This window comes from Danio rerio, chromosome 4 (assembly GCF_049306965.1).
Source record: "Danio rerio strain Tuebingen ecotype United States chromosome 4, GRCz12tu, whole genome shotgun sequence".
In the NCBI taxonomy this organism is placed as follows: Eukaryota; Metazoa; Chordata; class Actinopteri; order Cypriniformes; family Danionidae; genus Danio; species Danio rerio.
The window spans coordinates 45,817,501-45,830,000 of NC_133179.1; the positions used below are offsets into that span (position 1 = coordinate 45,817,501).

The following is a 12,500-nucleotide window of genomic DNA, read 5'->3' on the forward strand; positions in this document are numbered from 1 at the left end:
AAATGAATAAAAACAGCAAAGTTAGATATTTTTACTGATATTAATAAATCATTTGACAAAACAAAGACTTGTCAACCCCGTCTTCCAGTTTCTGAGGAAAATTATTTACATTTTTATTAACCTTTTATCCTGAACTTTTTAGAAATGATGAATAAAAAGGAAAACATCTTTTTATTAAAAGATTAAAACATCTCTATTGTAAATGAGTTAATGAGTAAATGAGTCAATAAACCATTAAAGCTGTCCTGTTCTTGTCTTAGGACAATTTAGAAAAGACATTTTTGAACCATTTTAAATGCTGAATACTGTATCTATACAATACACAGCATCAATAAATACACTGCCTTAAAAAATAAAATAAATAATATTTCTAACAGCGAATATAGACAAACAGATATTAAAATAACAGTTAAAAAACACCTTGAGAAATGGAGATAACACATGTACATTTAAATTATGTGCTGCAAACAATAAATAAAAGACAAACTACAACATTTGAACGGAATGTAATACTGTTTAATGGTTTTCTTGATTTGTCCTCTGGTTAAACATTATTCATTTGTGTGTGCTGTTTCTCTTCACTGGGATCTTCAGTTATTTTGTTCAGTTAGTTCAGTTTTGCCTTTGGTACTGACTAATCTATTGTATAAACACACTTTTTGAATATTATTGAACAGCATCCTATAGAAAATAATAATAATATAGCAGAGAGATCTGTATGAGGTGTACTCATTTATATATAAAACTCTAATCTTAATTTATAGGTTCAACATTACTGTAAATATTCTTCAGTGACCTCTCAGATTTCATCTTAAATACCTTCTCTAAATCTTCCTTCAACACACTCGTGCTCAGAGAAGCTGCACAGATATCTTCAGCTCCAGTGGTTTGTGTTTTGTCTTCAGGACACGCCCACAGTCAGGAGAGTCTCATGAATATTCATGTCAGTGTCACTCTGTGGAGCCAGTAATATTGCAGGATATACCTGTAGATCACACAGGTGTGTTTTAGTGAAGTGAAAGAGTGAAAGAGCTCAGATTGTGTTCCTGCTGCACAAGAGCGTCTGTACTTCTGTATGTGAGTTTAACACTTCTACATTACGCTGATTTGTGGAGATGATGAAGGGGTTTTATATGTGTGAGTGTGATTTAAATGTCTGATCCTGAAGATCAAATGAGCCCGTCCAGACTCTATACGAACAGGCGGCTATAAAAAGAGCAATACATATTAGCACTGATTCTAAACATCCACTTTTCAGTGAATATCAGCTGTTACCATCAGGAAAAAGACTGAGAATGCCAATGTGTAAAACTAATAGACTGAAGCTTTCGTTTGTTCCTACCTCCATAAAACTGTTGAACTCTTCCAATAACACTGCTCCTGCAGTACGCTAACACTTGACTGGGTTCTGTGTTTTATATATTTATATTTATATACGGTCTTACTCTGTAAACAATGTATGTTCTTAACTGTTTGTTCTTAATTGTTTTGTTTTATTTATTTTTACTGTCTGTTTAGACAATGTTGTAGCACCTTTTATGCCCAAGACAAATTTCCTCTCGGGGACAAATAAAGTTAAACCTAAACCTAAACCTAAATCCTCAAACACAGATTAAACACTGAGTCAAACACGCTCATTTAAACACTGTCTAAAAGCTTTATTTTTAATCCCTTTAAAGTGTTTGTTCTCTTCTATATCAGACTGACTCAATAGTGTCCAATAATTCAGCATTAAATATAACTCTAAACATTCAGAGTCATGACCTTCAGTTGAACAGGAAGAAAAGCTGCTGAAAAACAACAAGCTGACGATCATTAAACAACACTGCATTTAACCTTTGACCGTCAGAGTAACTCATTAACCAAATAGCCTCTTTAGTAGAGAGACATTTTATTACTCACTAAATCAACAATTGGCTGAACCTGAACTTCTCTTGATAAACTCTATATAACATGCATTTTCCTTAAATCAAATGTGAAACAGCTGAGATGTCAGATCAGGGTTAAACCAACTGCATTCATGTTAAGGACTATATATATATATATATATATATATATATATATATATATATATATATATATATATATATATATATATATATATATATGATTGTTTCCTCAAAGCTCTGCTAATGTCTGCATTGGTGTTTTAGCTGCAGTATGGCAGAGGAGCGAGTAAAGGACTCTCTCTCAGAGAAACACAGGTATTGACTCTGTTTTTACACCATTATTTCAACATGACAACAGACAGACCTTCAGTCAACTATTAGTTTGTGCTGAATTAAACTGAACAAACTCATATTTGTCTGATAAACTCTTGTAAAGGAGACTGAAGTTTGTCCTGCAGTTTATTCCCCTGGTGTGTTTGTGTGTTCAGTGTGAGATCAGGATCTCGTGTGTCCAGCTCTGTGTCTCTGAAGAGTGACTGCTCTAAAGGTGGTTTACCTCCAGACCTCAGAGAGAAAACACCATCATCAGTCAAAAGGTATTTAGTGTTTTACATTATTGATCACACATGGATTGTTTCAGGCATATTATTGTGAACCAACAATTCAGTAAAGATAATTATTTCTGAATGAATCAGTTTTGTGAATGACTCAATGACTTTGACTCATTTACAGACACCTAGAGGCAGATTTAGTTTCTTATTCAGACAATCTCCAGTGGATCTTCCAGGTAGGAAAAACTCATTTAGATTCATATTTTAATTTTAAATATAACACAGAAAATGTTCACTGGAAAAGATCCTGCTTCTGCAACACATTTCATTTGTAATGGTTATTTCTGACGTAAAAAAAGATGTTAAGAATTAAGAAGTATTTGTCAAGTGAGGAATAATTGACTGCAGTTCATTGAATTACTCAAAAATTGTTCACTCCTGTGATGCACGTAAAGTCGCCATTACACATTTATCGTGTATTATTTTCTAATAATTCAACAGACCAGAGTGGATTATTCTGCAATTTTTAATAGATGTCTGAACAATGATAGCCAGACCAAAAAAAGCTAAATTTAAGCTGATAAACCTAAGAATCTAATAAACATCTTACTATAGTCCAGAACTAGACTAGTCATCAAATACACAGATTAGACAGATTCACACTGCTGCATATCTGATGACTACATTTACATTTAGTCATTTAGCAGACGCTTTTATCCAAAGCGACTTACAAATGAGGACAAGGAAGCAATTTACACAACTATAAGAGCAACAATGAATAAGTGCTGTAGGCAAGTTTCAGGTCTGTAAAGTCTAAGAAGGAAAGTATTAGTAGTATTAGTACTTTTTTGGGGGGGGGGCTGTTCTGATGCAGTTAGGAAGTTCATTCCACCAACTGGGCAGATTGAGCGTGAGCGTGAGCGAAAGTGATTTCTTCCCTCTTTGGGATGGAACCAAGAGGCGACGTTCATTCACAGAACGCAAGTTTCTGGAGGGCACATAGATCTGCACAAGTGAGAGCAGATAAGAAGGAGCAAAGCCAGAAGACACTTTGTAGGCAAACATCAGAGCTTTGAATTTGATGCGAGCAGCAACTGGCAGCCAGTGCAAACGGATGAGTCGCGGAGTGACATGTACTCGTTTAGGTTCATTGAAGACCACTCATGCTGCTGCGTTCTGGAGCAGCTGAAGAGGCTTGATAGAGTTAGCTGGAAGCCCAGCTAGTAGAGAGTTGCAGTAATCCAGTCTGGAGAGAACAAGAGCTTGAACAAGGAGTTGAGCTGCATGTTCAGATAAGAAGGGTCGGATCTTTCTGATGTTATAGAGTGCGAATCTGCACAATCAAGCACTTCTAGAAACGTGGTCAGAGAAGTTTAGTTGGTCATCAATCGTTACTCCAAGGCTTTTCACCATTTTGGATGCAGTAATGGTTGCCCCATCCATCTGGATTGAAAAGTTATGGTGTAGAGTCGAGTTGGCAGAAACTACAAGCATTTCCGTTTTTGCGAGGTTCAGCTGAAGATGATGATCTTTCATTGTCAGGAAATATGGAGACCCAAGCGCAAGGGAGAAGTTCAAAGGATTTATTGAAAAGAAATAAATCAACAATTCTGAACTCCTGGGTAGTAAGAAAACAGTCACTCCAAAATAACACAGGCAGTCTGAAATCGACCCTCCTCTGGGCGTTGTAGGACTGATCAAACTCAAAAGACCCTCTTGGGTTAGCAGTAGAAAATTAGGGACAGACCTCAGGGAGCCGAGAAGATGAGACCTCACCTGATCGTGGACTGTGGGCAGAGCAGAGGTGAGCCAGAGCACAGGTGAACGGATGATAAGTGGTAGAATAAACAGCGCAGGACTAGACGAGACGGATAGTAAATGTGTAGATATCTTGAACAGAGAGAACCAGTTGCACACGTAGCTCTTAGAACACAGAATAAATTAACAAGCACAGAACGAGGGAGAAGGGGAGACTAAATAGCTACAATAATCAGGGAGAACAGGTGAGAGGAATGGGGACGGGGAAACAAGCAAATTGATAACAGGTGAAACTGCATATAAATAATAATACACAAGAGGGAGACAGAGAAGTCACAAAAAACCCTGACAGTATTCCCCCCTCTCAAGAAGCGCCTCCTGGCGCACCAGAGGAGAAAGACTGGCGAGAGCGAAGGAAGTCATCGATGAGCGAGCAGTCAAGGATGTCCCGAGACGGTATCCAGCTTCTCTCCTCAGGACCATATCCCTCCCATTCGACCAGAAACTGCTGACCACGACCCCGGCGCCTTACATCAAGCAACCTCCGTACCTTGTAGATAGGGGGACTATCGACAACAATGGGGGGAGAGGGGGAGGGAGGGGAACTATAGGAAGAGTGGAAAATGGGTTTGATACAGGATACATGAAAAACCGGGTGGATGCGTTGCAAATAGGATGGTAGTTTAAGACGGATAGCTGCTGGAATTATGGTCTTATCGATAGTGAACGGACCAATAAAGCGAGGTACCAATTTATGTCACGGGGCTTTAAGGGGAAGATTACGAGTGGAAAGCCAAACCTTTTGCCCACAGACGTAATGAGGGGCACGAGTGCGGCGGCGATTGGCAGAGCGTCGAATATGTTCACCGGAGCGGCGGAGCGCGGACACCGTACTCTCCCAAGTGTGCCTACAGCGTTGTATAAACGCTTAAACCGAAGGAAAAGCGGTCTCTATTTCCTGAGTAGGGAAAAGAGGTGGTTGATAACAGAGACAACAAGAAAATGGTGATAAACCGGTAGACGAGGACGGTAGCGAATTATGCGCGTACTCAGCCCACGGCAATTGTTCACACCACGAAGAGGGGTTACGAGCGGCAAGACAACGAAGTATTCGGTATTCGGTGATTAGCTCTTTCGGTCTGGCCATTAGTCTGGGAATGATACCCTAAAGATAGACCAACAGAGGCCCCAATATGTCTGCAAAACTCTCTCTAGAATTGTGATGTGAATTGCGAACCGCGTTCGAATAGAACATCAACAGGTAACCCGTGAATTCTGAACACGTTGTTAATAATAACTTGCACTGTTTCACGGGTGGAAGGGAGTTTGGGCAACGGGATAAAGTGAGCCGCTTTAGCAATCAACGACAGTGAGAATAACAGTATTGCCTTTTGACGGGGGGAGACCCGTTATGAAGTCAAGTGCAATAAGCCAGTGACGCCATTCTCCGAGCGCGAGACGGATGGCGAGAAGTTCGCGATTACCGACATCATAGTAGAGCTCAGCCGGAGTGAGACGATGCGAAAAGAAAGCGACTCACTGGCGAGCGTTGGCTTTTACTGGGCACATGGAGAAACGATGCCCAGAAACTCGGCAGTAGAGGCACAAACCCAGATGAATGCGCCGTTGTCTATCGGAGGGAGACAGGTGAACCCCTCCCACCTCCATGGGAACTGAGGAGGAAGCACGCCTCTCGAGAGGTTTGGAGTCCTGCGCTGGGGAAACCCCTCTGACGTCAGTGTGTGGAGAGTGAGCGCGTCTACGCATCGCCAGGCGCTTGTCCATCCGGATGGAGAGCTCAATCAGAGAGTCCAGGTCGGCGGGAAGATCGTGAGCGTAGAGTTCATCCTTTAACAGAGAGCTCAACCCATCCAGGAAGCGAGCAGAAAAGGCGGCTTCGTTCCACCCGCAAGTAGTGGAGAGGGTGCAAAACTCAATCGCATAATCGGTTACGGGGCAGTGACCCTGGCGAAGAGTGGATAGAAGATGTGATGCTTCCGGACCATGAACCGAACGATCGAAGACCTTAAGCATCTCTTCTTTAAAGGCGTCAAAGTGAGTACAAATCTCCGACTCGGCTTCCCACAAAGAGGTTCCCCATTTCCTCGCTCTGCCCGACAGGAGAGAGATGACGTATGCGACACGGGCTCAATCTTCAGCATACGTATAGGGCTGCAGGGTAAACACAACCTCACATTGGGTTAGAAAAGCACGACACTGTGTTGGCTCACTCGCGTAAGTGGATGGATTATTGACCCTCGGCTCCGAGGAAAGGCGGGCCGGCTGTGGGGATCCCGGGTTGTGACGTAGCGTGTGAATTTGACTGGATAGGTCCGCTACTTGCGGGGCCAGGCTCTCAACAGCGTGTCTTGCAGCGCTGAGCTCTTCGGCGTGTCTGCCCAACATCGCTCCTTGATGTTCGACCGCAGAGCGGATTGGAGACTCCCTCGCTGGGTCCATGGTTGGCTTGTTAATTCTGTCAGGAAATATGGAGACCCAAGCGCAAGGGAGAAGTTCAAAGGATTTATTGAACAGAACTAAATCAACAATTCTGAACTCCTGGGCAGTAAGAAAACAGTCACTCCAAAATAACACAGGCAGTCTGAAATCGACCCTCCTCTGGGCGTTGTAGGACTGATCAAACTCAAAAGACCCTCTTGGGTTAGCAGTAGAAAATTAGCGACAGACCTCAGGGAGCCGAGAAGATGAGACCTCACCCGATCGTGGACTGTGGGCAGAGCAGAGGTGAACCAGAGCACAGGTGAACGGATGATAAGTGGTAGAATAAACAACGCAGGACTAGACGAGACGGATAGTAAATGTGTAGATATCTTGAACAGAGAGAACCAGTTGCACACGTAGCTCTTAGAACACAGAATAAATTAACAAGCACAAAACGAGGGAGAAGGGGAGACTAAATAGCTACAATAATCAGGGAGAACAGGTGAGAGGAATGGGGATGGGGAAACAAGCAAATTGATAACAGGTGAAACTGCATACAAATAATAATACACAAGAGGGAGACAGAGAAGTCACAAAAAACCCCGACATTCATCCAGTGTGAAATGTCCAACAGGCAGGCTGAGATGGGAGGCTGGAACCGAGGGATCATCAGGATGAAAAGAGAGGTATAGCTGGGTATCATCAGCATAGCAGTGGTAGGAGAATCCATGTCTCTGGATGACTGATCCTAGAGATGACGTGTAGATGGAGAAGAGAAGTGGCCCAAGAACAGAGCCTTGAGGTACCTTAGTGTTTAGATGCTGTAGGTTGGACACTTCTCCCCTCCAAGACACCCTGAATGACCTGTCAGAGAGGTAAGATCTGAACCATTGTATAACAGTGCCCAGTGACTCGAGCGTAGATAGCAGGATCTGGTGGTTGACAGTGTCAAAAGCAGCTGACAAGTCCAGCAAGATGAGGACTGATGATTTAGAGTCTGCTTTAGCCAGTCTGAGATCCTCCATGACCGAGAGCAGGGCAGTCTCAATTGAGTGGCCTTTCTTAAAGCCGGATTGCTTGTTGTCCATGAGATTGTCTAGTTGTCTAGAGACTAGTCTAGTTTTGGGCTGTTGTTTAACATCTATTAGACTTATTTTAAATTTTAATGTAATAATTGAAATCTGTTTGCTGGGATGCTGATGTTCCCACAGCTAAAGCCGCCATGCTGTGTTCCAGACATTTGTCAGGTTCTTGTCCTCAAACTTTTCCAGTGTGAATCTAGTTTCTCACAAATCAAAAGCTTTCTGTGTGTTTTGAAGTGATGTTTGACTGTGAAATAACTGGAATCATTCAGTGTAGAGATATGGAACTGTCATGTGCTCAAAACCTGCCAAATCTGCTTTAGCTGTGTGTTTATCTGAAAATAACAACACCTTACAAAGTTTATCAGCCAATCAGAATCAAGCGTGAAAACAGACTCATATTATAATGTATTTTTTTCTTTATTAAGTAGTTTGTGGACATACAACTGTATGTTAATATATGTTTTATTTAAATATTGTTCTTCTCTTTTCTTCAATCATAGAATCTTGAGAGCAAAATGATCAGATTTCTGAAGAATCAACTGAAAAACTTTAGAAAAATCTTACAACACAAAAACAGACAAGAGTTTATAAAGGAGTTTAATGAGAACAGAAGCATTATCACAGAAGCAGCTCTTGATCTCACACTCTTCTTCCTGAGAGAGATGAAGCAAGATCAAGCTGCTGATACTCTCCAGGGTAAGAGACTCATGGCCATCAGTCAGACTGACACTTACTAATATAGCTGGAAAAGTCAAGACTAAACCTCCCTGTTTCTTTGCTCCTGTGTTTAGATGAGCTGTTCTTCATTAATGAGTTTAAATGTAGCCTGAAGAAGAAATATCAAAGTGTGTTTGAAGGAATTGTTCAGCAAGGAGACTCCACACTTCTGAATACCATTTACACAGATCTCTACATCACTCAGGGTGCGTGTGAACAGGTCAACACTGAACATGAGATCAGACAGATTGAAGCTGCTTCCAGACGTCATCAGTCACTAGAGATACAGGTTGAATGCAAACATTTGTTTGAAGCAGCTGAACAAGACAAGCAGATCAGAACTGTCCTGACAAAAGGAGTTGCTGGCATTGGGAAATCAGTCTCTGTGCAAAAGTTTGTTCTGGATTGGGCTGAAGGGAAAGAAAATCAAGACATCAGCTTCATATTTCCTCTTCCATTCAGAGAGATGAACTTAAAGGAGAAAGAAAGACAAAGTTTAAAAGACCTCATAACTCAGTTTTTCCCAGAGACTAAAGGACTGAACCTTACAAGAAGCACACGACTCAAAGTCCTGTTCATACTTGATGGATTGGATGAATGTCGTCTTCCTCTGAACTTTGCTGGTAATGAGACGTGTCGTGATGTATCTTCAGCAGTCTCTCTGGATGTTCTCCTGACGAACCTCATCAAGGGAAATCTGCTTCCTTCTGCTCTCATCTGGATCACCAGCAGACCAGCAGCTGCCAGTAAGATTCCTGCTGACTGTATCGACCGGCTGACAGAGATACGAGGATTCAATGATGCCCAAAAGGAGGAGTACTTCAGAAAGAGACTCACAGATCAGAATCAGGCCAGAGAAATCATTGATCACATTAAACAGTCAAAGAGTCTCTTTATTATGTGCCACATCCCAGTCTTCTGCTGGATTTCAGCCACTGTTCTCCAGAACATACTGAAACTGAAACACAGGGCTCATGCTGGAACACTGCAGGAATCTCCCAAGACTCTGACACAGATGTACACACACTTTCTCCGCTTTCAGATCCAGCAGAGCAGAAGAAAGTATGATGGAGAAAACACAGCAGATGTCTCCTGGGATCCAAAGCTCATCCTTTCACTGGGGAAACTGGCCTTCCAGCAGCTGGAAAGAAACAATGTGATCTTCTATGAGAGCGATCTGAAAGACTGTGGCATTGACGTCTATATGGCATCGGTGTACTCAGGCATGTGTACCCAGATCTTTAAGGAGGAGACGGGAATCATTCTTGGTACCATGTACTGCTTTCTTCACTTGAGCATTCAGGAATTCATTGCAGCCCTTTATCAACATCTGATTCTAGACAATGACAAGACACAAGCAGAAAAAAACAGAGATGAGTCCATGATTGATTTGCTGAAGACTGCAGTGGACAAGGCTCTGGAAAGTGAGAATGGACATCTGGACCTTTACCTTCGCTTCCTTCTCGGTCTGTCACTCCAGTCCAATCGACAACTCTTACGAGGCCTGTTGACACAGCAGGATGACAGAGACCAGAGCAAAGAGGAAATAATTGCCTACATCAAGCAGAAACTTGAAGGGAATCTGTCTGCAGAGAGATCCATCAATCTGTTCTACTGTCTGAATGAACTGAACGACCAAACTCTGCTAAAAGAGATTCAGTCCCACCTTAGAGAAGGAAGTCTGTCATCTGCTGACCTTTCACCTGCCCAGTGGTCTGCTCTGGTCTTTGTGTTGTTGACCTCAGAGGAGGAGCTGGAGGAGTTTGAGCTTCAGAAATTCCAGAGATCAGACGAGTGTCTCATCAGACTATCAGCAGTCATCAAAACCTCCAAAAGAGCTCTGTAAGTCAAAGTGTTTTTTTCATCTAAGAAAACTTACATTAAACTTTCAAATTAATGTGGGGCTACAAATGATCGTCCTGTGAGTATCAGGCCATGAGTTTGAGACCCCTGCTGTAGAAGCAGCGCACGGCTCCCACACTGCCCCCTATTGACGAGCACTCACAACTACAGCTGTCAAATAAAAGTACAGATACTAAAAAAAATTCATAATCGTATTGTTTTGAGAGCTAGGGTATCGCTATGCTTTTATTATATCGGTACATTGTGCTACACTACTGTTAGTACATACAACCATAATGGTGAAATCTGGTGTCCTTTTCATGAGGGCGCATTGTTAATCTGTGAGGTCCCAGATGACCACATAAACACTGTGTTTGTCCTCTAAACAGACTACATTGCTGTAGTCTCACTGTTCAGTCCTGTGAGAGTTTATCTTCAGCTCTACAATCCTCAAACTGTGTGCTGAGAGAGCTGGACCTGAGTAACAATGACGTGCAGGATTCAGGAGTGAAGAAGCTCTCTGATGGACTGAAGAGTCAACACTGTAAACTGGAGACACTGAGGTAAATGATTCTCCACTCAACAGCAACTACAAACAGATTGGGTTAACAAATATAGAAGCCCCTTTCCCCACTCAGTGTGTTGGCAGATTTATATGGGTGTGATTGTATTCATATTTGTACAAATGTGTGTGTGTGTGTGTGTGTGTGTATAGACAAATGTATTTAAAAGCATTACTGAGTAAAATACAAAAAATGTGTAAAATACTTTTTCTAATATACAGAACTGTATGACTGTATTTAAAGAGTATTTAGATGAATTGTCTATAAATTCTGTACTCATATTTTGTTTATATTATATTGTTGTTTATATTTGCATTTGTTTATTGGAAAGGTTTATTTAAGAATTTGTTAGATGTTCTGGCAATCCTGTCTAAATAAATAAATAAATAAATAAATAAATAAATAACAGTGATGAAGACAAAGTTAACCCTGTGGGGTCTGTAGGGTTTTGGGCACTGGTGAGGTTTTGACCTGCTCTGATGTTTGTACAGTTTGCAGTTTTCCTGAAAACATATAAAAGTCTCATCACAGTCTTATTATCTAAACTGAAGAAGTGTCTTGGTTCATCACTGCTGTTGACATGAGCAGAAACAGCAGTCAGCATCTTCACAACACAAAGAGATGTGTGATTGTCCAACTGTGTGATGTGGACTATTGCTGTGTTTGTAGATTGTCTGGCTGTATGGTGACAGAGGAAGGCTGTGGTTTTCTGGCTTCAGCTCTGACTTCAAACCCCTCACACCTGAGAGAGCTGGATCTGAGCTACAATCATCCAGGAGATTCAGGAGTCAAGCTGCTCTCTGAACAACTGGAGGATCCAAACTACACACTGGACAAACTCAAGTATGTGGAGCAGCACTGATGTCGTAGCGCTGAATGCTCTTAACTCTTTCCTGACAGCCATTTTCATTTGTTTGTTTTTTGTGATTTTTACTTAAATGTGACAGCCCTCTGAATAATCTCTGACCATATGATATATTAAAAATCAAAGATAAATTTAAGAACCACCCTGATATCAAACAACAAACAGGTTTAATCTATTTTCTCAATCGTCTGTTTGTGTTTTATACACACTTAACTGCAGGAAGAATTCATGAAAAATTTAACAATTATTAAAAAAAACTGAAAATATACTTTTTCTAAAAGCTTAAAAAACATTTATATGACTGCAGATTGGTCTGGATTTACTGCTCTCCAACTTAGCAATGTTTGGAGATGATGAAGAGGCATTTGACAGAAGATGAAGATCTCCATCATATTTCAAGTCATTTAACACTGAATTCTGCTTTATTATTGTGCTGCGCTTTTGTCAATTGATCATTGAATGAATCCTTCAGTCTTTATATCTGTCTGTTTCTGTGTTTCCATTCTGTTTTCTGTTTCCACATCTGATCTAAAAGCTCTGTGTCATTCAGAAGCTGATTTGACAGCTCCACACACACTCATGTTGCTTTACTGCAGTTATTAATGCACTGACATCATCAGCCAATCACAATCCAGCATTCAGCACACACTCCACATGTCTTATTGTGTGTGTGTGTGTGTGTGTGTGTCTGTGTGTGTGTGTGTGTGTGTGTGTGAGAGTGTGCATGCGTGTGTGTAGTGACTGAAGGACAATCTGTGTGTGTGTGTGTGTGTGTGTGTGTGTGTGAG

General features: G+C 41.4%; 1 protein-coding gene across 3 annotated transcripts in view; it reads left to right on the forward strand.

Annotated features, from left to right (window-relative positions):
- Positions 1–12,500, forward strand: part of LOC101882252 (NLR family CARD domain-containing protein 3-like) — a 305,138-nt gene that overhangs the window by 111,944 nt on the left and 180,694 nt on the right. The window contains exons 1-8 of one of the 3 annotated variants that reach the window (XM_068219898.2): positions 997–1,077; positions 2,154–2,204; positions 2,378–2,485; positions 2,622–2,676; positions 8,226–8,421; positions 8,517–10,284; positions 10,674–10,847; positions 11,517–11,690. In XM_068219898.2, the coding sequence (XP_068075999.1) occupies positions 2,161–2,204; positions 2,378–2,485; positions 2,622–2,676; positions 8,226–8,421; positions 8,517–10,284; positions 10,674–10,847; positions 11,517–11,690 (2,519 nt within the window). In that variant the 5' untranslated portion in view covers positions 997–1,077; positions 2,154–2,160. Of the gene's footprint in view, positions 1,078–2,113; positions 2,205–2,377; positions 2,486–2,621; positions 2,677–8,225; positions 8,422–8,516; positions 10,285–10,673; positions 10,848–11,516; positions 11,691–12,500 lie in introns of those variants that run through there. The other 2 variants (XM_073947262.1, XM_073947263.1) reach the window with 2 other exon arrangements.